Genomic DNA, 22,954 nt, shown 5'->3' with positions numbered 1-22,954 from the left:
CGCAGTCTACTGAATGGTGATTCTATGTACGATGTTTATATATATTTGTAGGTCTACTACTTATATCCCATGACAACACAGAACGGGAAACGAACATGACTAAAAAACCAAAAAAGAGCAAACAAGGGATGACATGTGAGGAAACAAGATCGTGAGTCCAAAGAGACTACTTGGTTATATACAAACTCCGAAAAAAAAACACAAATAAACAGAGGAAGAGAAAGGAGAAATCAAAAGTCAGATGTTTGAAGTGACCTTAGCACATGTCTTATTCTCGATAAAGAGCAGGGCAAAAAGATAGTTTCGTGGGCTATCGCTTTTCATCTTTTTAGGCAATCACGCTGCTCGATGCTAAATAAAGGGAGGAAAGATGGTGAAGGCTGATTCCATAGACACACATGCAAATAAAAAAAGTGAAGAGATAAAATATTGGTTTAATCTGGGTTGGCGTTTCCAGTCATGAGAAGGATGATGAGGTAACTACACACGCATTAGCAACCGATCACAAATCGAAGAGAATAAAAGTGCCACTCACATATTTAAAAAGCTGATGAAGAGCCAGATAGCAACGCTACCGATCGTAGCCCACTTCCCATTCGACATATCAACATACTCGACCCCGCTGCGCTCCAACTCAAAGCTATCGTCGTCCTCCTCATCCTGCAATCCTCCTGCCGCGGACGCGACCACGACCGGCACACGCATGTACTGTTTCCGGCACGTGAAGTAGACGAGGGGAGCAGAGACAAAGGGCAGCATGAGCGAGAGCACGACTTGCGAGAGATTGAGCACGTCGCCGAGGCCCTCGCGGCCGATTGTGCCCGCGACGGCGACGCAGGGAACGATGGCGAGCGAGCGGGTGATGAGTCGACGCAGCCAGGGAGTCATTGTCCAGTGCAGGAAACCCTCGGAAACCATCTGTCCGGCGAGCGTACATACGATACCAGCAGATTGACCCGAGAACAGGAGCGCGAGAGCAAAGATCGTGCCGGCGGCGGGGGAAAGGCTGCTGCTGAGCATATCGTAGATTGAAAACAGGTCAGAGTCGACGGCGCCGGGTGATCCAGCCAGCGCGGCGCCGGAGACAATGAGAATCGCGCAGTTGACAAACAGGGCAAAAGTTACCAACGAGACCGCCAGCTCAATAATCGAGTAGCGCAGAGTGTATTGGATCGCGGCTAGTGAGGGTCGGTACTTGATGTCTTCTAGCGAGTCAGCGGGGTTGGATGTGAAGTTTCCTTCCTTCTCGTCGAACTCGCGCAGGCGCGGCTGCACGAGTCCAGAGCCGAGATAGAGAGAGTGGGGCATGACTGTGGCGCCCATGATACCGCAAGAGTAGTATAGTCCGCGGTCGACGACAACAGTTCTCGAAGGCAAAAAACCCGCCATGATCTCGCCGACGCTCGTGTTCTGGATCTTGCTGAGCTCGATACCAAAGCAAATGACGACCGCGAAGACAAGCAGCGCGACAGCGTACTCGAACCACCGCACGGCCTTCAGCGACCCATTCGGCTTATACGCAACCAGCACGATGAGCACATCCACGATCGTGATCGCGACGCCAAAGACAAGCGGGATGTGGAACAGAATGTTGAGCGAGATAGCGGTGCCGATGACCTCTGCGAGATCGGTCGCGATGATGGCTGCCTCGGCGAGGGTGTAGAGCAGGATGCAGAGCCAGCGCGGGAAATGCGCGCGGCAGTTTTGCGCGAGATCGAGGCCGGTGACGGAGCCGAGCTTGGCGCAGAGCGCTTGCAAAAAGATCGAAAACACGTTCGACACGAGCACGACGAATAGCAGCTGGAACCGGAAGATCGCGCCCGCGGCCACGTCGGTCGCGTAGTTTCCGGGGTCGATGTACGCGACCGCGATCATGAACCCGGGCCCGACAAACCTCAGGTACTTCTTGAAAATCTCCTTCGCACGGAACGTGAACGCGCGGAACTTGTTTCGTCGATGATACAGCGGCGGCGGCGCAAGCGCATCTAGGTCAACAAACCGATCCTCGTCGTCGGCATCAAGGCTGTCCGCCGGCCGCCGGTCGTGTAATCTGCCACCATTGAACGGCTCGAGCGAGTCCAACTCGTACTCGTCCACGGACGCAATCGTATCGACCGACTTGCGCGCGGCCACCGCCGCCGAGCTCGACGTCCAGTTTTTTCTCGACGCAGCGGCCGCGCTGCCGCGTCTGGCGCGGCCACCGGAGCTGGCCTGCGCGCCTACACCACCACCACCTCCTCCTCCACCTCCTCCTCCCCCACCACCACCGCCGCCGGCAAAGGAAGTCGATATCCCAGGCGGCTGGGCGGACGAGAGATTATCTGAATCGCCAGAGAGTAGATCCAAGTCTGCGTTAATTCGAGTCGCGCGGTTAGCGAACGTGTTTGAGGAAGCGTTTGTGGAGAAATCGGCGTCGAGCGCGCTCGGGTTCTGGTTATAGCGCTCGTCTGCCTTTGGCTCGGGGTCGCGCGTCGGACAGTTCATGGCGTTGTTGTGGAGACGCGGAAGACGAGCGGGGGAGTAGAGTTGGAAGAAGGAATAGAGAGAAAGAAGGGCGTTGACGAAGAGTTGCGCGGGTTGTTTCGAACACTAAAACGGATAAAGTTTGAAGCACCCGGAGCAGCGCAGGTTCGGCTTCCGAAGCCCAGCGGAACGGTCGAGCGGCCTCAGAAGAGCTGGGAAGAGGCAATGGCGGGGTTTATGAGAGTATCAGACAAGAACAAGCAATTGAAACAAGGCAGGAGGATAGACACCGCTGAAGAAGGGCTGCGGAGGAATTGTTTACAGGCAGCCGACCGACCGACCCAGAGCCAAAGCCAAAGCCAAAGCTCCGTCCTCGTGGATCTCCTGGCCCGGCTGCGTTAATGACGCGTACCGTCGTCTGTGCCTGGAATGAGCATCTTCAATACTACTAGAAGAGAGAAGAAATAGATACAAGAAAGCACAACACCTAGTTATCATACACCTCAGCACCTGCCACGTACTCGCCAATTCATTCGTCTCATCTCTACCACTGTACCTTAAACGTGACTAACTCGCCCCCGTCACCGCTCCCAACTTCTCCCAAAACTCACTGCCGACAACCCTACTAAACTCCCGCAACTTGCTCCACAGCTCCTTGATTCCGAACCGCTGCTCCGGCAGCATCGAGTACTGCAGACTGTACAGCCTGCTTCTCTGGATCGGCACAAACTGGCCCGTCAGCAACAACGACACCACGCGAAGGGATAAGTAGTGCCGCTGGATTCGCTTGCTGAGCAGGAAGTATTGCTGAAACATCGAAACAATCGGCAACGCGACCGGCTTCAGATTCACATAGACCACCTGCGCAGCCGTACTTTCTTCATCTCCATCCGCGCTTTTCTCCTCCTCCTCCTCCTCCTCCTCCTCCACATCACCTGCATCCCCCGCGCCAACCGACAAATCAAACTCAATTCCTCCCGGAAGCCGTTTCGAGTCCTTCAATCTCAGCATGATTGCAAACAGCGGGAAATGATTCAGCAGCGCGAGCGAACTCTCCAGGATCGCATTCACGATGATGATACCCAGCCGCGACCCCGCAAAGGTCAGATAAAAGACAAGCACGGTCGGCAGCAGGAACGTCAACAAGGTGAATAGCAGCGTGCCGAGAAGGAGTTGGTCGAGATCGTAGTCTACCGAGTCAATTCGGTTTCGGAGCACATTCCGTCTCTTGCCGCGAAATAAATGGAAGAGCGACTCCAGCGACGTCAGTTGCCAGTTATATATCCGCGCCGACGCAAGATAGCACGAATAAATCTGAATCGTCAGAAACGAGATCAAGTCCGCAATCAGCGCGATCGGAAACGTAGCCCCTACAAAGCCCGACAAACCAAAGAAATAAATCAAGTCGGGAAGACACGGCCGCAGCAGTCTGAGCGTACTACTCCAGAACTCAATGACCCACAAAAACAGCTCGCCAAAGAACGCAACGAGCTCGTTGTTGAGCTTCAGACCACCGGGCCAGTCCATCAGCCACTCGATCGTCTGGCGCAGGCCGGTGGTCAGGAACTCGTCGATACAGTAATCCACAAACGATACGATCTTGTCGCGGTTGTCAATCATGTACGCGCCAACTGCTGCTCCGATGATGATGTCGTTCGCTACCAGCCACAGACTGTTGTAGAAACGAATGTACTCGGGTTGGAACGTAGTCCGAATCATAAGATTCCGCTTTTGGTTTCGAAGTGTAATGTACTGAATCGGCCAGTAACATGCCTGCTGCAATCTCAGATCGAGTTGTTGTACTAAAACCCACCGTTAGCTCATGTCTTATATCATACAACAAAAGAGAAATCTCACTCGTAGCAGACACATCCTTCAACGCCGGAAGCGTCCCCTTAGGACACCACTCAATCACCAACAACACCGCCTCCGAACACACGCGGTACACCATAATCCCCGCAATCAGCACCCACATGAGCATCATCAGCGTCGCAGTCCACAAAAACGAAAGGCCCTGCGCGACTTTGAGTCCCGCAGCGTGCCCATACTTCTTCAGCGACTCCCACGTGTTCTCGCACGCTTCGTCCTTCTCAAGCACCTGTGCGACTGCGTCACGCAGTAGAGCATCCAGCTCTTGCGCAAAGTTGATTTCGTTGATCCAAACCTGGATACTATTATTCTCCTCATCGGTCTGCGGGAACCCGAACTTTGTGTGTTTCTGAATCCGGGAAATCAGATCCTGCCTCTTCTTCAACACCTTGTCATCCTCGTCCTCTGCACTGTTCGCCGAGCTCCGATCCGCAAGCTCGAGCGTGATGGGGATAAATGAGAAATACTGTAGTCGGCGCGACAAAGGCCGTTCGTAGAATACAACCTGAAACCCGGTTGAGACACCGCCGGCGGTCGAGTGAGAAAACCGCGGCTTGCTGCCTGGCCTCATCGTAACCCGCAGAGGGAGATCGTCGCCTTCTTCAACAGGAAGGTTCAAAGTACCAACGATACCCAACTTTGACGTATCAAACAGATACCCAAACATTTTTTCCTCCTTGCGATCCCCTCCAAGCACAGTTTCGCTCGAGCTAAAAATTCGTCGCATAGTGGAAACATCAATCTCAGAGTACATTGCAATCACAACGAAATCCGACATTGAGTTTTGGAACCCAACAAGCACACCCTTCTCGCAGCGACAGTCCGTTGGCCAAAACACCCGAGTCAAACAAGGCTTGTCCTTGTGCGCGCGCGTCGCGGCTTTCACGTTTTCGCGATACGAAAAGATGGCGTCATAGTCGTATATGATGCACTCTCGCCTGTTTCCCACTCTGTAGATATTCTCGATCGGCACTTTCCGATGGTCTTTCCGTGAAGCTTTCTCACTCGTCCCTGGTACTGGTCGTTGCGACCCAGAGGCCACTCTATGCCCTGTACTCGCCGCCCTCGTTCCTTCCCGTCGCGAACTCCCAGTCGCATCGAGAATCGAGATATTCCGCCCATGAGGATGGTAATTCGGCGCGGTTTCCTCAGTCGGTGAGTTTGATGACGAAACAGGGACCGAGCGAGCACCAGAGATTGTCGTGCCGCCGTGCCGGATCATTGCTTGCGATGGCGGCAGGAAGAGATGCAGGTCTCTGTTGCCGTTTTTCTTGGGCTTTGATGATTCTGGTCTTGGTGTATGTGGTTGTTGATGTTTGGTAGATGTCGAGATTGTCAGGGTCGACTTTGTGGACGACGAATCGCCGTTTAGACTCGCAGATACAGTCATATCTCGTCTGTGTTGCCGAATAATTAAATGCTGTATTAAAAACTGCCTCGCCGACGAAGTTGGTCACGAGCAGAAGTTCGTCGGATACCTTCCGAGTAATTCTAAACAATAATAAAAAAAATCAGAAAATCATGCGAATTAGAGAGAGGAAGACACTGAAAGGAAGAGGTACCCTTTCGGATTCACGAAAGGCAATTATGCCAACCGGCACAAAGAGCACCAGGAATAATATCGTCAACGCACCAAACGCTTTTGCCAATCGAAACTACACCACACCAGATTAGCAAGACATAAACACAAGAAATAACCAATAGTATTGCTGGAACTAGTTGTGAGCGTACCAGAATTCCTTGTTGATAGATATATACCGAGACCGAGACCGTGAGAGGAAACACCCGGAACTTATGCGAGACAAAGCCAGTGATGAACAGTGCGAGCGATGCAATGACGTAGAGGATGATTCGCATCAATATACTTGCTCTTTTTCTTGTGCAAGATGAGACTGAGAAGCTGGAGACGCTGCTGCGGTGTAGTTGAATTCAAGCTGAGGAGTTGCGATAGTAGTCGTCAATTGATAGCGTCGAGACTATAACTTCATGATTTATCGCACGAATAAATGTCAGTTAACTCAGGCCGCAGTTATATCCTTTCTCAGCACACCCAGACGATCAATTGCTGTGTAGATTGGCGCAGGTTGTTGCTGAAAAGACAGAGCGCTGCTGCTGTTTGTTGACTGTAAACCAGGATTTGGGACGAAGTCAAAACGAAATTACAGGAAACGTCTAAACCTTAAGTTTGGTTCCGGAAATACCTTTGATTGGCAACTTATTTCACTCAGATGCATAGACAATGCTGTGCGGGTCGATTTAATGTTATTGTGTGTTTTTGTTTATAGAAGGTAGTGGGTTATGTGGTGGTTTACGGGGGAGGGTGCGCGCCGGGCTAAGATACCACCCTCGATCAAAACTACCACATGAGTATTACCATACTCAAAGCAATTCAATCAATAAGTTGAAACAGATACTCATACTCCATATTCGATTACCTAAAATTCACCACCGTATGCCCAGACCATATGTTTAAACGTATGACGTGAAATGAATACGCATACCATATATAACGAAATAAAACCCACAAGTTTAAAAAACGCCAATACCAATCACCACTGATCTCTATATCTATAAAAGATATACAACACCCAACCACGCGCACTAGCAGCTACCCGCCTCACACAACCCCCAACCGCTTCTTCAGCGCCGCGAACTCCGGATACCCAAGCTTCGCCTTTGAGCTCTGATATCTCACCAGCTTGATCCCCAACTGGTCCCATTTCTTCGCGCCCGAGTAGCCGGATTTCAAAACGAGACTGCCGAGCGTTTCTTCTTTCGAATCAAAGTGCTCGGGAGGTACGTCGGGGAGGTAGGTCGCTGAGTATCTGCGCCCGTTGATGACGAAGGAGATGCGCAGGCCGTGGGTGCCGAAGGTCCAGTCGAGGGGATCTGCTGCGTCCTCAAAGTCCGTAAGCAAAGAGACACTAGATTTATGAAATAAACCATCGTCAGCGACAGGAAAGAAAAGCAGATCAATGCAGATCATCAGAGGAGAATACCCGCATTCCAAAGTCGGCAGCTCTTTTGCCGAGATCGGGTTGAACCGCGTATCCTCAAAGGCTCTATACAGACAATCCGCAGTCAGCAAACCCACACAGACAATCAGACAAATTACAGCCATAAGTAATTAAAAACAGCAATGGCAGCATACGCAATCTTTGCATAACTCGCAAGCCCTTTCTCCAAAGGCTGCGCTTCAAACGTGCCAATACACCCGCGTAGCCGCACACCGCCTCGACTGGTGACAGTGTTCCAAGTCACAAACATCGGATACATCTGCCCGTCGGTCGCGGACGCGGCAGTGCGGTATGTGCCAGAGCTGGAGGTCGGGGACGCGGATGATTCGAGCGACGACGAAGACGATTCGGCTTCGATCGCCTTGCTGAAGGCAGACAGCGGCAGAGCAGAGCCGCCTTCGAAGCTCGCCAGGAGCACTTCAAAGCAGTACGCGCAGTGAGCTGTCGTCGCCATCGTCGGTCTTGCTGCTCTTCTTTATCTGCTCGGACAATCAGCTCTGAGTGAGGAAGCTGCTGGCAAGTAGATGGTGATCTGATGCGGGATATGCCGACGCTGACATTGAGGTGAGGGGGTTGTGGTGATTATCAACCCACCAGCGTCGATACAGCAACTGTTCTGCTGTTCATCAACCTGTTAAGCAACTGCAAATGTAAATATGCGTGTAAAATAGTCCTTTTAAACAGCAGTAACGACTCACCAAACAATCAAACCAAATCCACTCTTCCGCCAGTCAAAATAAGCCCGTATTTAAAGTTTAGTCATCCAATGGCGTCATTTCATCCACCTCCAAATTTCTGTCTGCTCGAAGAACTGTCCTCGTGCACGCCTCGACCTCGCGATAGACAAAGCCAGAGAGCTGTTACAAGAGGATAAAGGAAAGAGGAATAAGAACAAAGCAGAGACAATGGCTGACTCGACTGACGCTTCGTTGTCGAGAAAGGTGAAGGACACGGTTGGTTTGCCCTGTTTGTTCTTATCAGATACATCGTGAAGCGGGTCTCGATACTGACACTTTTCTCTTCCTCCACAGACCGCCGGATTCGTCGGCGGCGCAGTCCAGGTTTTGATTGGTGAGTCTTCCCCGAGCCATACCCCAGCACACCTCCTGCAGAAAATGCTAACGTCCGCAGGCCAACCCTTCGATCTCGTCAAAGTCCGTCTCCAAACCGGCCAGTTCTCCTCCCCGCTCGAAGCCTTCCGCAAAACCCTCGCGGCCGAGGGCCCGCTCGCATTCTACAAAGGCACCGCCTCGCCCCTCTTTGGCGTCGGCGTCTGCGTCTCTGTCCAATTCTACGCCTTCCACGAAGCCCGCCGCGCGATCCTCGCCTCCTCTTCCTCATCCCAGCTCTCGCTCCCGCAATTTTACCTCGCCGGCGCGGTCGCCGGTATCGCAAACAGTCCCGTGGCCGGCCCCGTCGAACAGCTCCGTATTCTTCTCCAGACCCAGCGCCACGATAACAAGCTCTACTCCGGTCCCACCGACGCCGTCCGCAAAATCTACGCCGCCGAGGGCCTCCGCGGTATCTTCCGCGGCCAATACGTCACTCTCCTTCGCGAAGCTCAGGCTTATGGTCTCTGGTTCCTCACGTTCGAGTACCTCATGCAGAAACTCCAGTCCCGCGGCGTCAAGCGCGACGATATCCCGGCCTGGCAGGTCGCGGGCTGCGGTGCGCTCGCGGGCGAGGTCCTCTGGCTGGGCTCTTATCCGCTCGATGTGATTAAGAGTAAAGTCCAGTCCGACGGATTCGGGAAGGACAGGGTTTTCAAAGGCGCGCTTGATGCCGCGAGAAAGACGTATGCTGCTGGCGGCCTCGCGGGCTTCTGGAGAGGCCTGGTGCCTACTCTTCTGAGAGCAACCCCGTGCAGCGCGGGAACGTTTATGAGTGTTGAGTTGACAATGAGATTACTTGGCTGAGGTTTTATATCGAGTTTATAGATCATGATATATAATGTATTGTAGCAATTTAATTAATCTGAGAATCAAATGCAATGACCAATGCATAACTGCAATAATAAAAATACAATTCCCAAAACGCCGTTTCATGACTGTCTAACGACAACCGAAAGTCCTACCCAAAAAGCATGCAATGAGATACACCAATGACTGCAAACAACCAAAAAGGATAAAAAAAGGAATGAAAAAGATGCGCTGGTTTAGACCATGAAAGACTCGCCACATCCGCACTCTCCCTTGATGTTGGGATTGTGGAACACGAATCTGTTGCTCAACTTGTCGTCGACCCAGTCCATCTCTGATCCAATGATGCTGAAGAGCGCCTTTGAATCGATCAGAACCTTGACGCCGTCCTGGACGACCTCCTCGTCAAACTTGCTCGGCTTGTCAACGTACTCGAGATGGTACTGCAGACCCGAGCATCCGCGGTTGCGGACGCCTACTCGGAGAAGCTTGGGCTCGGGCTGATCTAGCAGAGCCTTGATGTGCTGAACGGCGTTCGGGGTCATCGTCATGGCGGCCTTTCTGGGCTTGAACTTGCGGTAGGTCTTTGGCGCGGGTGCCGCAGGCTTGGCGGATGAGGTGGCAGTGGAGGTTGCAGTGGCAGTTGCAGTGGCAGGGGTAGCGGTGGCAGGAGCAGGAGTAGGCGACGCAGCGGCCTTTGCAGGCGCCCTCGCATCTGTCTGCTCAGATTGTACTCGCTGAGGCTGCTTCTTTGCCGAGTCGAGAGCCTTTGCGAGAACGTCTTTTGATGGCGCGACCTCGGAATCAAAGATCGAGTTGAGGAACTCCGAGTCCGGCAGCTGCGAGTTAAGCGTGTGCCGTCTCCAGACGGGGACGGTCTGCGCGTCGGCCTTGTTGGATCCCTTTGAGAGCGCGGGATCAAATGGATGGGCGGTGACGGCGGGCTGGGTTTGGAGGTAGCGTCGGAAAGCAGTTCGGCCGAGCGGAAGGGCCAGCTGCCGCAGGGAGGATGTTTGAAGAAGAGACATTGTGTGGATGTAGGGAGTAATGCGATGAATGCGCTGATATCAATTGAATATCAAAGAAGAAAGGAAAACAGAAGAGTCTGAGTGTTGCTGTTGGGAAGCAGACGAGAAGGCGGAGGAAGCGGAGAGGCCGCGCATATTAAAGGAAGCCTGGCCGCTGGACTAATAGGGCAGAGGGTTTGGGGTCTCGGCCAATGGGAGTCGAGGTAATGTAAGCAAGCTGCGGATGCACGTGATTTTGCGCAGTTGCGGCATAAAGCGGTGCGAGTTGTGTGCGCATCAGATAAGATTACCTCAAATAGCTGGGCTGCCATTCGCCGCATTACTAACAACAGATGACTGTGGATTGGTCATTTGTCATATTGTTGAGTCAACCATTGATTGAGTGTTTGATTGTATGTTACTGACTGTTGTTTATCAGGGCTGTTACTACTGTTGTTACTGTTGTTACTGTTGTTACTGCTGTTACTGCATAAGGGTCTTCTCTATGACACCATCCATTAAACTATCAAAAACAATATCCATATGCAAATCATCAAAGAAACCAGTCATAAAGCGCGTGAATGCAAAAACAGTCTTGAATATCAAAAACAACATCAAATCAAATCAGAACTCTACGGAGAATCGCCTCCAAGATATCCGTACTTGCTCTTTGCTCTCAGAATCTCGCCGTGCTTGTAAAACAGGATCCTACAATTTCGTTAGTATCGCAGTATTTTTTAACATCTTCTCAACACTCAATGATTATGACTTACGGGAATGGAATGCATGCCAAGGTGATAAACCCAAGGAGCGCTGCTGCCCACTGATACCCCAGACGTTCAAACACTATGAAGCAATGTCAGTACAGATCTGATTATAGCAGCACCATCACGACTTACTTTGGTTTCCAAACAGCGGGAATCCAGCTGCGAATGATCCTCTCATGAAGTTATTTCCCGCAAGAACTGAAGCCGCGTATAAACGATATCCTCTGCACATTTAAAAATTCTGTTAGATCCACGCTCTTCTCACTTCCTTTATCACATCTACAGCCAACTTACTCGACCAAGTAGGTAAACACAGCGGCAAGCAAAGAATGCAGACCAAATCCAAAGAACGAACTGAGGATGATGGGAACGATCCAGTGCACTGATTTATAAGTAGTGAATGCGAAGCCAAACAGACCGATCGGTACAGCAAACGAACTGACAATCCTACATCCAACAACATTAGTATCAGCTTGCAACTAGCACATCTCGAATAAAACCAACATACAGCTGAGGAAGTCTGAACTCCGGCTTCGGGACACCCCCGTTCTTGGCAGTCAGTTGGTCGTACAGCTTTGTCCAATACTGCTGCGCAATCACTCCGATGATAACACCGACCAAGACGCCCAAGAACGTCAGTCCGATAAACTCAGACTTGATACCCTTGTTATTCTCAAACACGAGCGGGAACGCGTCAAAGAAAAGATAGTTGATTCCCAGACCGATCGAGGTGTACAGACAAAGGAAGAACACCATCGAGTCGCCGAGCATGATCTGGAACGGTCGCTTCAAGCTCAGCAGGACGGTCTTGGTCACGGACTTGCTCAGGTGCTCGATCGGCGCTTTATATCGCTCGTCGCCGATCTGCTTTCTCAGCTTTTGCGCTTTTCGTCGGAGAAGGACTGGGCCGAATGTCTCGGGAACAAACAGAATGATGAAGATCAAGCATCCACCAGTGAAGCAGAGCATGACTCGCGGAACCCATCGCCTGTTATAGTTGGGTTAGCACGAGCAACAATGAGAATCATCAGAACAGAAAAAGTACATACCAGTACGCGTTTGCGGAAATGAAATTTCCAGTAATAGGACCCAGACTCGGTCCCATCAACGGCGCCATGGTGTAAAACGACATCGGCAACCCCAAGCTCTTCTTTGGAAACAAATCACTGACCGTGCCGCCCGCGAGCGCAATAAATGCGCTCCCGGCGAGACCACTCAAGAATCTGCCCGCGAGAATCGCACCAATGTTCTTGCCGAACGCGACGATGAGGTCCATGCAGACAAAGAAGGTGAAGGAGATGATGTAGATGTTGCGGCGGCCGTAGAACTCCGACAGAGGACTGTAGACCATAGGGCCGGTGGCCATGCCGAATACGTAGAGCGTGAGCGTCAAGATCGAGATCTCACGCGCGTTGCCGAATTCTGCCTCCATACCGTCGTACGTAGCTGTGAATACTGAGCTCGACCAGGCACTAGAGAGGACGTTAGTTGGAGCTCAGAGATCTGAAGAAAATTGACGTACATGTTGGTTGCACATAGACATGTTCCGATAGTTATAAACCATCTCCGAGCAGCACCCCAGTTATATGGATTTTGCGGATCATCAGCACCGTCCCAGCCGACCTCGAACTTCTCCGTACTCTCGCCATCGCTCGACTCTCCGTCACCCTCGCCGGCCTGCTCAGGGCTCCACGCGTCGAGCTTTGCCGCGTCGGAGTTCATATGCTTCTCCAAGTCCCACGAGGACCGGCTCGAGTCCGCCGCAGACGGACTATCTACATACTCGTGGCCTTGCGGACTGGCGTCTGCACTGTGTGTGTGACTTGCTGTCTTTTCCATTCTTTACGTATATCTTCTTACGTATCAGCCAAGAGAGAGAAAAAAAGCCTGCCGGATCGTGCCTTCCTTTTGAGAGACCATCTCCTACGAGCAGCCGCGTGCTGCGGTTTAATACAACTCCGGGCAGAGCAGCGGCCTGGCCCTTCGCTGCCTTTCAAAAGTTCTTCAGGATAAATTTATTGCCGACGTCCCCCGAACAAAAGGCCGCCGAGAGGCGAAGGTCGCGAGGCCACAATGCACTCGGGATGCCGAAAGGGGTTTAGCGTGGCTGGCTTCCGGTGGAACTGTTCTCCGAGCTTCCGACGAGGTGCCGGTGATTGAGCAGTGGGTATTGTAGTTGTTGCTATAAGAATATATATCTACAAGATGTGAATAGTCTGTATATAAGCAGAATAACTACTCGACTCAACCATTTCTTCCTCTCCGCTCAGTCTGCTCTGCTGCGGTCGGCCATTGTTCGCGCTTCGGATACCAGTTAGGGTTCCTGTCTCTCAACGCACCGGCAGCGGCGTTCTTGTCTGCCAAAGCCCTGGCCAGGCCCGAACCACCTCGAACACTTTCCCGACTCCAGTTTCTTCCTTCTTCACGCTCTGATCCCGCCCTTCGCGGCCGGCAATGAGCATTGCGATTATGAATAATTATTAATGCATCTCGTCACCGTCCGCTCAACAGCTTCCGACTTTGAGCGGGAGTCGCTGCTCGCGTCGCTGGCTCGCCTCATCCCTGCATCTTCTCTTCCAGGGTCTCCATCAAACCCAGAAGACTGCCCTCTCTTCGTCCTCGTCGGCCTCCGCACAGCCGACGACGACAACGACAATGACTCCCCAACTCTGCCTCAGCCGTTCTCCTTCCGAGGTCTATCTCCGCGCGCCCTCGCCCGTCTGCGCCGCCCACCCTGCCTCTCCATCCCTTCCATCCCTTCCCTCCGCGCCGCTCTCGCCGCCGATCCCATCTTCTCTGCCCGTGACATTGTCTTTGTCAACCTCATCGGCGCTCACCTCGCCTCAAAAGACGCGCATCTCGCCTCCGCCAAGGCCCTCTTTGACTCCCTATGCCTGCTTATAAATTTCATCCTCCTGCCTGCCAAGCGCAGCAACCCCCAGCCTCCTCCCGACGAGACCCCAGACCTCGCCTCTTTTGAAGCGACAGGTCGCAAAGTATATCTTATCGAGCGAGAAGAGCTGCTCGCGCCTGACTTTACACTTTCTGTCGCCGACGACAGCGACAGATCTATCTTGCTTCTCGATCTAATCCGGCGGTTCGTAAGAGTACCGTAGCGGTTTCTGTAAATTATTGCTGTTCTGGGTTTGCTAATGGCGTTGGGACGTTTACATTTTACCTACTATTTCTGCTATTTCCTGAGATATTTCAGATCTGGTTACATATAATCACACAGCTAATCACAAAGTTAACGTACATCTCCTCTAAAACACGCTTCCCCACAACTGCGAACTCTGGCTCTGCTTAACGTGAGTCCCCAGATCCCTGTTCTCAAACAACTGCTTTGCAAGCGCAAGCCTCCGCGCCTCATACTCTGCGTGCTCGGTCTCGTCTTCCGCCTGAATCTCACTCGCGCCAGACTTTCCAACTTCCTTCTTCTCCTCTTTCTCTGTTTCCTTTTCTTTTGTCTGCGCTGCTTCTGCTGCTGCTTCAGTCTGGTTCTTCTCATTCGCAGGATCGGTATCCTTCACAATCTGAATGATTTCATCCACCCGTCTCTGAATAGTCTCATTCACGCTCTTGCCCACCGCGCGATACACCCCCGCCGGATCAACAGGTCTCGATCGGATAATATTGAAAATCGACCGATTCGACAACACATAATTAACCCCATCATCCTGCTCGCGCGCCACCGTATCGCGCCACTTCGTAAGTGCCCGCAGCAGCGGCTGATCCTCCGGTCTAAGAATATTGAACTTCTCCCGCAGCGCAAGCCATCCGCCCATGCCGGTCCCGTTCTCGTCGTCGTACACGCGCGTCTTGTACGTGCGCGTGCATTCCTCGCGCGAGTTCGCCAGCACAACCTCGAGCTTGTTTTCGGCCACGAGCTTGTTGCGCAGCTTGTCGAATATGTTTAGCAGGAAATGCGTGTCGCAGCGCGCGTACGCGGCCATCTCCTTCGTCAGCGGACGGATGCGCCAGTCGGCGAGCTGGTACTCCTTCGAGGCGGTGAACCCGCAAAACATGTCCAGCAGGAACGCCAGCGATTTGCCCTGGAGTTGCAGAGCGCGGGCGGCGTAGTATGTGTCGAACAGGCAGACTAGGTAGAGTCCCAGGTCACGTTGCAGCCAGATCACATCCATCGACGAGCCGTGGAAGACCTTGACGATCTTGGGATCTGTAAACACCTTGTTCAGGATCTGCAACTCAGATCGAAGCTTCAGGGTATCGATCAGGAAATCGTTTGACCGCGTGCTGATCTGCATAAGACAGACGATTCCGATATATGATCGCGCGTCGTGATGCTCAAGATCTACCGCGATCGCGTCTTCGTGCTGGAGCTCCCTCAACATCTCCTTCAAGCCCTTCATGTCATCCACCCAGATCGGTTCTGTAGTCTCAAGCGGCATCGGCTCGATCGCCTTTGTGATCTTCAGCAGCCGCTTCGGGAATTTTGCGCTCGTAATCTCAGGCAAGTACGGGTTCTTGTACTCCGGCATCGCGCCATCGCTGGGATACGTAAGCTGCAGCGACTCCTCGAGCGAGACCTTCGCGTTGGGTTTCGACGTCAGCAGGGGTTTGAACGGCGCGGTCGAGAAGTTGTCGGGAATGTTTTTGAACTTCAATTGTGGTTTTTCAATGTCGGCGTTCAGAACTGACGGGTCGAGCATTCCACGCTTCCGCTTGTTTGTCAGTGGTTGTTGGTGCTGAGTTGCTGGGATCGGAAGAGGTTTTCTTCGGTCGTTTGTGAGCGAATCCAGATATGTGTCCTAAGAAACAGTTAGATATAGCCTGTGAGAAGCATTTTTGAACTACACAAACACATACCGTCTTCTCAAACAATGTATCATTTACATCCCCAATCTCCTTCCACCGCGTCGTCAACTCCTTAACCCCCTCAACCTTCACCCCACCCACCCCAGAAGCTTCCAGCAACGCGTTCGCGATCCCCACAAGTCTTTTCGAGCAACCATCCAGCTTCTTGTTCAACTCCGGCTGTCCATCTGATCCCAGCGTTTTGTAGTATCCCAGATCCTGCGCGGCAAGCTTCGATGCCGCCTGCGTGGTTTTCAGGACGGCGGTGAGGATCGCCTGGTTCTGCAACTCGAATGACTGTGATTCTGTCATTTCCCTTTCTTTAAGTCTTATCTCGTTCTGCTTCCTACTATCTCCAGACAGACGGAATAGTGCAGCAGCAACAATAACTAGTTGCTAGTTTTGCCTGCTCAAAACTCGAATCTACCAAACCGAGAAAAAAAAGTCCCAATTGTCTAAACCTTAAACCCGCCCTCCGACGCAGATTCGCGCATCGCCAACCTCTTCCGATCAGCACCGGTTCGTCGTCCACTTTCTGCTCTATTAAATATACCAGCCAACCTACCACTTTCTACAAATCATCTACAGATCTTCTGATTACATGGGAAACCTGATGTCTGCAAGCTTTGCCCCCGAGTGTAACGAAGTCAAGACGAAGTACGACAACTGCTTTAACGAGTGGTATAGTGAAAGTGAGTATTGTCATTATCGTCCTCTACTGTTCTTTCGATCTCTTCTGACATATCTTCGTTTGTTGCAGAGTTCTTGAAGGGGAAAGGAGTATGTTACAATTCATTTTCTTCCTTGAAGTATCCCGGATCCAGGGCACGGACATGCACACTAACTCTTCTGCAACCAGGCTATCAACCCATGCGAAGAACTTTACGAAGACTACAAAGCCTGCCTCGGTGTACGTCACCCTCCTCCCCCACAATCAGAATTCCAACAAATCAAAGTCTCATCTTTACTGACTCCGCCTTTTCATTAACACAGACAGCTCTGACCGCGCGGGGAATCAAAAACATGCTCGACAAGGCCCGCGAAGATGCCCCGTTCGAAGTCGGTGGCCGGACGCAGGAAGAACTGAATGAGGAGTTCAACAAGCCTGAAAAGAAGTGATTGCCTCTCAAATCTTTCTTCTTTTGTAAATACTATCTATACTGTAATATATCAAACTAATCTACAACTCTTCTTAACTGATTTGGAAAAATTATGATTTAATGACTCTGAACAATTTAGTAATATATGTAATCAAAAGTAATACAGCAGCAGAGATAAACATTCATGCAACTCAACCACATCCATCTTTTCGCTCTCATATCAATACACCCTCATCTTCCTCCTCTACACATCGACTCCCACAATCTTCGCCATCTCCTGCACGGCAACCATAGCATGGAACCCCAGACTTTCCGTATCAGCCATCGGCAGACTGGACCGCAGCCGGTCAACAGAGTCTTCCAGGCTCACGTCTTGTACCGGGATACCTCGCACCTGTCTCGGCCACCACGCCTCGATATTCTCAGACGCGTTCTCGTCGTCTTCGTCGTCGTCGTAGATATCTACCTGCTGCGACTTCATCACCGCGATATAGTCGAGGTAGATCTGCCCGCCAATGTTCCAGCCTGGGATCTCAGTGACGTCTTCAAATCGGCTGAGGAGCGACAATAAAGAGTCATAGTCCTCTGAAATAATCGCCCTGGGACCGACGGTTCGGATGATCACGGCATGTGCCTGCGTCCACTCCGCCGCGTCAAGAAGATAGCGAGCTTCCTGAACAGGTTCATCGGCACGATGAGCATAGAGCGCCTAGAAAAAACAAAAGTTAGCACAAAGAAGACTCTTCCAACTTGTAAACACAACCACACTCACCTTTGCAGTCAAAATCATCTTCTTCGGCACGCGCAAGGTATCCACAAGGAAACTCTCCGCAGCGCCGTCCATATCCTCAACATGCCGATTCAACAGATCCTGCACAGCAGTCTTGCATATCTTCACGTCTGCGATATGCAGGAGAACAAAAATCGCAAACGTCCATTCTCCCGCACTCTCAAGCTGATACGCAAAGTCAACGCAAAGCCCGTCTCCGCTCGTCACGGTCTGCTCGTTCACAGAACGGATCGATTTCACTCGGAACAAGATGTTGAATAACTGCCATGTCACTGACAAATCCAGCGCTTCGCCATCCGGCCGTGCTGGAATCACGGCAGACTCAATAGCGTATGACTTGTCAGCGTAGAGCTTGAGTAACTCATACATCGTATCTGTCTTTGACGATCCCGACAAAGGAGACGCGATCTCGGGACTGACCTTGAGCGCAGACTCGTACGCAATCACCGCTTTGTCGATACTATCTTCTTCGAAAATCTCGTACCACAAGCGTAAGCCAAACGCGCGAATCCAGTCCAGACCCTTGGAAATACACATCTCCGGCACTTTGTCCTCCGCGAACGTCGATCCCTGACTTCCGCTAGCAATCGACGTATTACCAGACATCAACTCATAAATCTTACGAATCGCAGGCGGCACGTGCGCCAGCACCTGCCGCATCGTCCAGTCGTTGATCTGATTCTTGATATCCCGTCGAAAATCCGCGTCGCCGCCAATCAGCGGAACAAGAGTCGCCAGGTGAAGATTGCGGTCCTTCACCAGCTCAATACAGGCCTGCTCGATCTGATGCCCGGAGAGCAGCACAAACACTGCTTCCTCGTGCGGCAGCCTTTGCAAGTCGTCGGAAACTTTTTTCTCCGCAAGCCTCTCCACGAACTCAGATAGCATCGACTTCCGAATCAACTCCGCAGCAATCTGATGATCCGCAGAAGGGCTCACCAGCTGAGCATCCATACGAACGTCATCAAACAGGATACTCGCAAGCTTCCAGATATTCTTCACACCCTCAGCACTTCCAAGCGAACGATTGTAGAACTCGTAGACATCCACAAACGTAAGCTCTGGCTTCGGTTGGAACAAAGGCAGACCGGCTTCTCGGAAACGGATCACCGAGTTGTTCAAGTGTATGCGCAAAAAGTCGAAACCCGAGGATGGGATAGCAACCTCAACTGGCGAACGAGGAACAATCTCTTTTCCAGAAAGAGCAAACAGAATCTTGCTAGCATTCTTCTCTGCAGCCTCCGCCTCCTCCTCCTTGGCACGCCTCTCTGCTTCTTCTGTTTCATCAAACTGCATCATAAATCCTGTTAGCACTCGATACCTTGAAACTCTGTTTGGATTAAACTTACAAATCGATCGCCTCCAAAGATGACGGAATCAAGATCAGCGAAAGTGAACTTGTCGTCTCCCAGTCGATTTGAGGACTTTGTATCCTCAAGCCAGGCATTTCTCGTAGCCTCTGCTTCATTCCACAGACTCGTCGGTCTCTCTGCAAACTTCAGCTGCTCGATCCAATCTTGGCCAACCTCAACATGCACAGGCTCGACCAACTCTTCGTCACCTTCATAATCGTCATAGTCTTCATCCTCAGGTCCAATTACAGATCCAGTTTCATCGGGGACACCTTCCTCTTCCTCCTCATGAACTTCCTCCTTATCCTCGTCCGAGGTCTGCTCTTCTTCCTCATCGTGGTAAGTAGAACGAACATCGGCCATGATGTTAGGTTGGCTATTCTTGAAGGTGTCCCCTCGGGCTAAAAAAGGCTGCTGAGCAGAGAACATGCCAGAATTTGCGTTCCATCCTCCAGGCAACCTAGCCACACTTGGTGAATCATCAAGTTCAGCAGGCGAAGACATTGCCTCAGAGATATTTCTCAGAGGCGTTGCGAGCGGCGCAGTGTCGGTCTTCATAGGCGAGTATCCATACAAAGCTGTCTCCTGCGGAGCTTTTGGGAACTGTAACATAGGCTGGACGTTGGACTCGGGAATTTTGACTTCAGCAGGCTCATCCGTCTCGTCATATTCATCACCGCTGTCGTCAACCAGACCCCAAACACTGAAATGCTCAACAGTGAACACCCAAGTTCCTTTATCAGCCATATAAGTAACAAACTTCGTACCGGCATAGGACTTTAGGCGCTGCAGATGACGAGGAATAGCAGGATGGTCAGGATCAAGAATGGGCTCTTTGGTATCCTTCTTGATAGGCCAGCAGTTCTCAAGAGTGATCGTCGCAGGGATATTAAGACCCTTGCCGACTTCGGGCTTGTTGATATCATCAGGGTAGACCGCACAAGTCTTGTTACCAAAGATCACGTACTGTCCAGGAATCTGCTCCGGGTGAGCAAAAGTCGAGAGATCAACAGGACGGCTGAAGCTGACCTCGCCATAGCCCTTTCTTCCCACCTGAAAATCTGCAACCTCGGACAGCTCCTTGAGACTCATCTTGCGCAGTGCCAACCGGCTGGGATAACTCCAATAGCCATCGTTGTCAAACGATGGGCTATCAAAGGTGGCGGCAGGTTTAGCCAATGAACTGGCGGGCGTCTCGGTGGACGCAGTCACGTTAGGCGTAGCAGGCTCCTCCTTCTTTTCGACAGGAGCCGAAACTGCCTTGGCAAAAAGTGAAGGTGCATTAGTGGTAGTTTCCTTCATTTCTGGCACCGCGCGCGGCTTCGGCACTTCCTTTGGTTCCTTAGACGGTGTCGCACTGAACTTTCCGAGGTCTCCGCCTCCCGTAAGCAGCTCGGACTCGGTCACCCGCTTATCAATCACAAGCTTTCTGATATCATTACGCGGGCTAAAAGCATCCGAAGAAAGAATTGCCTTGTCTGCCAATCCATCAAAGAGCAGACTCTTTGACATAACTGAACCGTTTGAGCCGCTGCCTGACGAAAGACTACCGGAAGCCGACCGACCATTTGCCGACTTTGGACGCGGGCTTGATGCCGGACGAGGCGAGAGCTTGTAAGTAGGCAGTAAAGCAGGCTTCTTCTTTTGCGCGGCATTGGAGATGGGCGTCGCAATCGGGCCAGGAGAGCTTTGGTTTGGTCCAGAGGTAGAGGAGAAGAGCGGATTAGCTCCGAACGGGTTTTGGTCAATGGACGCCTGAAGTGGGTTCTGCTGCTGTCCGCCGACTCCTCCGAATTGCGATCCACCAAACATGGAATTGCCCTGCTGCTGAGAATTTCCAAACATCGAGGAATTGTTTTGGGTGCCGAAACCACCAGCTGCATTCAATCCTCCTCCGCCAAAGAGGCCGTTATTCTGCTGGGGTTGAGCAGCCGAAAATAAACCACCTGTTTGGGGCTTGGCGCCAAAGAGTCCACCAGAGCTCTGAGTATTATTGTTTGCACCAAACAAACCACCAGACGTATTGTTGGTGTTATTGGCGCTTCCAAACAGACCTCCAGTGCTAGGTTGAGTGGTGTTGTTGGAACCAAATAGTCCACCGGCAGCAGGCTGTTGCTGATTGGGTTGCGTCTGGCCAAAACCAAAGGCGGGCTTCTGCTGGTTGTTCTGGGACTGTCCAAACATTGGAGTCGATGTGGTATTGGTGGTCGTTGAGCCGAAACCTCCTGCTCCAAAGCCTCCAAATGCAGGCTTTGTCTGAGCCGCATTGTTATTGTTTGCAGTAGCTCCGAATCCTCCAAACGTCGACGGCTGACTGGTGGCAGCGGCATTGTTGTTGGCAGCACCAAATCCTCCGAAAGCTGGAGTAGTACTCGTGTTGGTCTGACCGAATCCAGTGTTGGTATTGGTGTTGCCAAATAAGCCAGTACCAGTACCAGCGGCAGCTCCAGCGGCAGGAGCACCAAACGTAGTAGCTGTAGAACCACCGAAAGCGGGCGCAGCCGAAGCTGTGTTGTTTGCCCCAAATCCTCCGAATCCTCCAGTAGTTCCTGTGGCACCGAACGCAGGCTTGGGCTGGTTGTTATTGTTCGCACCAAATCCGCCTCCGAAAGCAGATCCAGTGGTGTTGGTTTGTCCAAATGCCGGAGCCGAGGTAGTGTTGTTGGTAGCGCCAAAAGCATTGCTGGTATTGTTGCTGCCAAACATTCCACCTGAAGTGCTGCCTGTATTCGTGCTACCAAACAACCCACCGGTTGCAGGTTTCTGACCAAAGAGTCCACCTGAAGTGTTGTTGGTGTTATTGGTGTTGTTAGCTCCGAATGCTGTTGATCCAAAACCACCGGTAGTGCTAGGGGAGTTATTGTTGGCATTTCCAAACAGACCGTTTCCACCAGGAGTGTTGTTTGTTTGCCCGAAACCAGTATTAGTTTGACCGAACGTACCGGATCCGAATCCAGTAGGTTTTCCAAACGCACCAGCACCGGTGCTGTTTCCATAGCGTCGGCCCTGAGCATAATCTTGCTCGCGAAGCTCCTCAAACGAATACTTTTGATAGGCGGGCATGCAAGAGATGCTCTGATACACACTCGTCACATTCGAAGTGGGCTCCTTCTCTTTCAGGGGTTGGAAAGGAGTCAAGGCAGTTCCTTGATTCGTAGCACCATTAGCGGACCCAAAGCTTCCACCAAATCCAGCGGCAGGGGAGGTATTCGTGGACGTGGAGCCGAACCCGCCAAACGCAGAGCTAGGCTTCGCTGCTGCTGATCCGAACAAGCCACCGCTAGATGGCGTAGTGTTGGTTTGGCCAAAGGGACTGGTGGTGTTATTCGTCGATCCAAAAGCACTATTGCCGCCAAAGGGAGAGGTGGTGCTCGCCGTGTTGGTCTGAGTCGATCCAAACAGTCCACCACCGGTATTCGTCGCGTTTCCACCAAATCCAGTCGATGCAGCACCAAAGGTTGGACGGGCTGCATTGCCAAATCCAGCTACAAGAAACCAGTCAGTTTTCGGATCAATTGTACAAACGCGACCCGAACGACTTACAGAATCCAGACGATTGATTGTTGGTGTTGTTGTTCTGACCAAACAGCCCACCGCTTGCAGGAGCGGTGTTGGATCCGAACGCACTGGTTTGGCCGAAGGCTTGCAAGAGAGCCACGTCAATACAGTGCACAACAAGAAATACATAAAAGGATCACCTACCTCCAGTGGTTGACGTAGTCGATCCAAATGCGGGATTCGTAGAGGCCGTGTTGCTCCCGAAGAGGGGAGCCTGTTGATTTGTGTTGTTATTGTTGTTGTTGAAGCCGCCAAAAGCGGATCCAGTTCCGCTTGACTGACCAAACATTGCTGTTC

At 51.8% G+C, this 22,954-nt stretch overlaps 10 protein-coding genes across 10 annotated transcripts; 3 read left to right on the top strand and 7 right to left on the bottom strand.

The window, feature by feature from the left end:
- Positions 1-84: 84 nt before the first annotated feature.
- On the bottom strand, positions 85-2,586 carry BZA70DRAFT_87283 (transporter protein smf2). Its single transcript, XM_064915496.1, has 2 exons — positions 536-2,586; positions 85-480 (listed from the first exon to the last, which is right to left on the bottom strand). The coding sequence occupies exons 1-2, from the start codon at positions 2,482-2,484 to the stop codon at positions 435-437; spliced, it is 1,995 nt and encodes a 664-aa protein (XP_064765964.1). The 5' UTR covers positions 2,485-2,586; the 3' UTR covers positions 85-434.
- A 444-nt stretch (positions 2,587-3,030) lies between these two features.
- On the bottom strand, positions 3,031-5,722 carry BZA70DRAFT_291738 (N-acetylglucosaminyl transferase component family protein; the record flags this gene model as incomplete). The annotated part of the gene is made up of 2 exons (XM_064914328.1): positions 3,031-4,265; positions 4,321-5,722. 2 exons carry the CDS (start codon positions 5,720-5,722, stop codon positions 3,031-3,033), a joined length of 2,637 nt encoding a protein of 878 aa, XP_064765963.1.
- A 1,227-nt stretch (positions 5,723-6,949) lies between these two features.
- On the bottom strand, positions 6,950-7,803 carry BZA70DRAFT_291737 (AMMECR1 domain-containing protein; the record flags this gene model as incomplete). The annotated part of the gene is made up of 3 exons (XM_064914327.1): positions 6,950-7,256; positions 7,332-7,394; positions 7,484-7,803. 3 exons carry the CDS (start codon positions 7,801-7,803, stop codon positions 6,950-6,952), a joined length of 690 nt encoding a protein of 229 aa, XP_064765962.1.
- A 51-nt stretch (positions 7,804-7,854) lies between these two features.
- On the top strand, positions 7,855-9,385 carry BZA70DRAFT_87150 (mitochondrial carrier domain-containing protein). The gene is made up of 3 exons (XM_064915495.1): positions 7,855-8,302; positions 8,381-8,420; positions 8,481-9,385. The coding sequence occupies exons 1-3, from the start codon at positions 8,255-8,257 to the stop codon at positions 9,263-9,265; spliced, it is 873 nt and encodes a 290-aa protein (XP_064765961.1). The 5' UTR covers positions 7,855-8,254; the 3' UTR covers positions 9,266-9,385.
- BZA70DRAFT_284332 (uncharacterized protein) lies at positions 9,287-10,389 on the bottom strand. Its single transcript, XM_064913589.1, has one exon. It carries the CDS (start codon positions 10,294-10,296, stop codon positions 9,505-9,507), a length of 792 nt encoding a protein of 263 aa, XP_064765960.1. The 5' UTR covers positions 10,297-10,389; the 3' UTR covers positions 9,287-9,504.
- A 237-nt stretch (positions 10,390-10,626) lies between these two features.
- Positions 10,627-13,074, bottom strand: BZA70DRAFT_284326 (major facilitator superfamily domain-containing protein). The gene is made up of 7 exons (XM_064913588.1): positions 12,565-13,074; positions 12,092-12,514; positions 11,551-12,030; positions 11,337-11,489; positions 11,175-11,266; positions 11,049-11,121; positions 10,627-10,983 (listed from the first exon to the last, which is right to left on the bottom strand). Exons 1-7 carry the CDS (start codon positions 12,879-12,881, stop codon positions 10,908-10,910), a joined length of 1,614 nt encoding a protein of 537 aa, XP_064765959.1. The 5' UTR covers positions 12,882-13,074; the 3' UTR covers positions 10,627-10,907.
- A 182-nt stretch (positions 13,075-13,256) lies between these two features.
- BZA70DRAFT_284324 (uncharacterized protein) lies at positions 13,257-14,297 on the top strand. The gene has a single exon (XM_064913587.1). The coding sequence runs from the start codon at positions 13,526-13,528 to the stop codon at positions 14,156-14,158; it is 633 nt and encodes a 210-aa protein (XP_064765958.1). The 5' UTR covers positions 13,257-13,525; the 3' UTR covers positions 14,159-14,297.
- BZA70DRAFT_284323 (ribonuclease H-like domain-containing protein) lies at positions 14,298-16,304 on the bottom strand. Its single transcript, XM_064913586.1, has 2 exons — positions 15,870-16,304; positions 14,298-15,811 (listed from the first exon to the last, which is right to left on the bottom strand). Exons 1-2 carry the CDS (start codon positions 16,167-16,169, stop codon positions 14,306-14,308), a joined length of 1,806 nt encoding a protein of 601 aa, XP_064765957.1. The 5' UTR covers positions 16,170-16,304; the 3' UTR covers positions 14,298-14,305.
- Positions 16,293-17,051, top strand: BZA70DRAFT_87007 (putative mitochondrial distribution and morphology protein). The gene is made up of 4 exons (XM_064915494.1): positions 16,293-16,549; positions 16,618-16,637; positions 16,717-16,767; positions 16,851-17,051. The coding sequence occupies exons 1-4, from the start codon at positions 16,459-16,461 to the stop codon at positions 16,974-16,976; spliced, it is 288 nt and encodes a 95-aa protein (XP_064765956.1). The 5' UTR covers positions 16,293-16,458; the 3' UTR covers positions 16,977-17,051.
- A 150-nt stretch (positions 17,052-17,201) lies between these two features.
- On the bottom strand, positions 17,202-22,946 carry BZA70DRAFT_291730 (nuclear protein 96-domain-containing protein; the record flags this gene model as incomplete). Its single annotated transcript, XM_064914326.1, has 5 exons — positions 17,202-17,666; positions 17,730-19,037; positions 19,097-22,584; positions 22,643-22,741; positions 22,802-22,946. 5 exons carry the CDS (start codon positions 22,944-22,946, stop codon positions 17,202-17,204), a joined length of 5,505 nt encoding a protein of 1,834 aa, XP_064765955.1.
- Between the last annotated feature and the right edge of the window lie 8 nt (positions 22,947-22,954).

This window comes from Myxozyma melibiosi, assembly GCF_037950935.1.
Source record: "Myxozyma melibiosi strain Phaff 52-87 chromosome Unknown BZA70scaffold_14, whole genome shotgun sequence".
Lineage (NCBI taxonomy): Eukaryota > Fungi > Ascomycota > Lipomycetes > Lipomycetales > Lipomycetaceae > Myxozyma > Myxozyma melibiosi.
Note: the sequence above shows the minus strand (reverse complement) of the source record. Positions and strands in the feature narration are given on the sequence as shown.

Bases quoted from the DNA above. Each gene is read 5' to 3' on its own strand.
- BZA70DRAFT_87283 (XM_064915496.1), bottom strand. From the start codon at position 2,484: ATGAACTGTCCGACGCGCGACCCCGAGCCAAAGGCAGACGAGCGCTAT. The intron at 481-535 runs GTGAGTGGCACT...ATGCGTGTGTAG, and splicing joins TTCATCAGCTTTTTAAATAT to TTACCTCATCATCCTTCTCA.
- BZA70DRAFT_87150 (XM_064915495.1), top strand. From the start codon at position 8,255: ATGGCTGACTCGACTGACGCTTCGTTGTCGAGAAAGGTGAAGGACACG. The intron at 8,303-8,380 runs GTTGGTTTGCCC...CTTCCTCCACAG, and splicing joins CGAGAAAGGTGAAGGACACG to ACCGCCGGATTCGTCGGCGG. The intron at 8,421-8,480 runs GTGAGTCTTCCC...TAACGTCCGCAG, and splicing joins CGCAGTCCAGGTTTTGATTG to GCCAACCCTTCGATCTCGTC.
- BZA70DRAFT_284332 (XM_064913589.1), bottom strand. From the start codon at position 10,296: ATGTCTCTTCTTCAAACATCCTCCCTGCGGCAGCTGGCCCTTCCGCTC.
- BZA70DRAFT_284326 (XM_064913588.1), bottom strand. From the start codon at position 12,881: ATGGAAAAGACAGCAAGTCACACACACAGTGCAGACGCCAGTCCGCAA. The intron at 11,490-11,550 runs GTATGTTGGTTT...TGTTGGATGTAG, and splicing joins GAGTTCAGACTTCCTCAGCT to GATTGTCAGTTCGTTTGCTG. The intron at 10,984-11,048 runs GTAAGTCATAAT...ACGAAATTGTAG, and splicing joins TTGGCATGCATTCCATTCCC to GATCCTGTTTTACAAGCACG.
- BZA70DRAFT_284324 (XM_064913587.1), top strand. From the start codon at position 13,526: ATGCATCTCGTCACCGTCCGCTCAACAGCTTCCGACTTTGAGCGGGAG.
- BZA70DRAFT_284323 (XM_064913586.1), bottom strand. From the start codon at position 16,169: ATGACAGAATCACAGTCATTCGAGTTGCAGAACCAGGCGATCCTCACC. The intron at 15,812-15,869 runs GTATGTGTTTGT...ACTGTTTCTTAG, and splicing joins ATACATTGTTTGAGAAGACG to GACACATATCTGGATTCGCT.
- BZA70DRAFT_87007 (XM_064915494.1), top strand. From the start codon at position 16,459: ATGGGAAACCTGATGTCTGCAAGCTTTGCCCCCGAGTGTAACGAAGTC. The intron at 16,638-16,716 runs GTATGTTACAAT...TTCTGCAACCAG, and splicing joins AGTTCTTGAAGGGGAAAGGA to GCTATCAACCCATGCGAAGA. The intron at 16,768-16,850 runs GTACGTCACCCT...TCATTAACACAG, and splicing joins ACTACAAAGCCTGCCTCGGT to ACAGCTCTGACCGCGCGGGG.